At 64.6% G+C, this 539-nt stretch overlaps 1 protein-coding gene across 1 annotated transcript in view; it reads left to right on the top strand.

The window, feature by feature from the left end:
• RASA3 (RAS p21 protein activator 3) overlaps positions 1 to 539 on the top strand; it is a 101,342-nt gene that overhangs the window by 86,005 nt on the left and 14,798 nt on the right. The window contains exon 16 of the mRNA XM_006159672.3: positions 83 to 160. Within this exon, the coding sequence (XP_006159734.2) occupies positions 83 to 160 (78 nt within the window). The remainder of the gene's footprint in view (positions 1 to 82; positions 161 to 539) is intronic.

The following is a 539-nucleotide window of genomic DNA, read 5'->3' as shown; positions in this document are numbered from 1 at the left end:
GGCGTTGTCGTTGCGATCCTGGGGCAGGCGCAGCCCATCCACAGACGAGCACAGCTTGTCCTCCCTTTCTCACCTCCCACAGGACGCGCAGACCTCCAGGACCCTGACGCTCATCTCGAAGACCGTGCAGACCCTGGGCAGCTTGTCCAAGGCCAAGTCTGTAAGTATGTCCTGTGTTTTCCCCGTCAACACGTGCGTCAGAAAACAGACGGGAGCCTCCTCACGGGAAGGAGCATGCATCCACGTGTGGAGGAGGCTGCAGTGAGGCAGCCCTGCTGCAGCCCCAGCCCGCCTGGGAGACACACTCCCGGCACCTCCCTACTCCTGTGCCCATGCATAGCTAGTGGACCTCGGCTGCTCCTGGGTGCCCCAGCTGGGCCTGGACTCAGGGCCGACAGCGCCAATGCTTGTCCACATGGCCCGTCCTCCCCGGCCGAGCCCCCGTGTGCTGAAGGGCTTGGGGCCCTGGTGTCTGTCCCAGGTCTCCCGCTCCAAGCCCTGCCCCAAAGACAGAACTTGCCGTGGGAGGACGTCAGACG

This window comes from Tupaia chinensis, unplaced genomic scaffold, assembly GCF_000334495.1.
Source record: "Tupaia chinensis unplaced genomic scaffold, TupChi_1.0 Scaffold000644_1, whole genome shotgun sequence".
Classification (NCBI taxonomy): Eukaryota; Metazoa; Chordata; class Mammalia; order Scandentia; family Tupaiidae; genus Tupaia; species Tupaia belangeri.
Note: the sequence above shows the minus strand (reverse complement) of the source record. Positions and strands in the feature narration are given on the sequence as shown.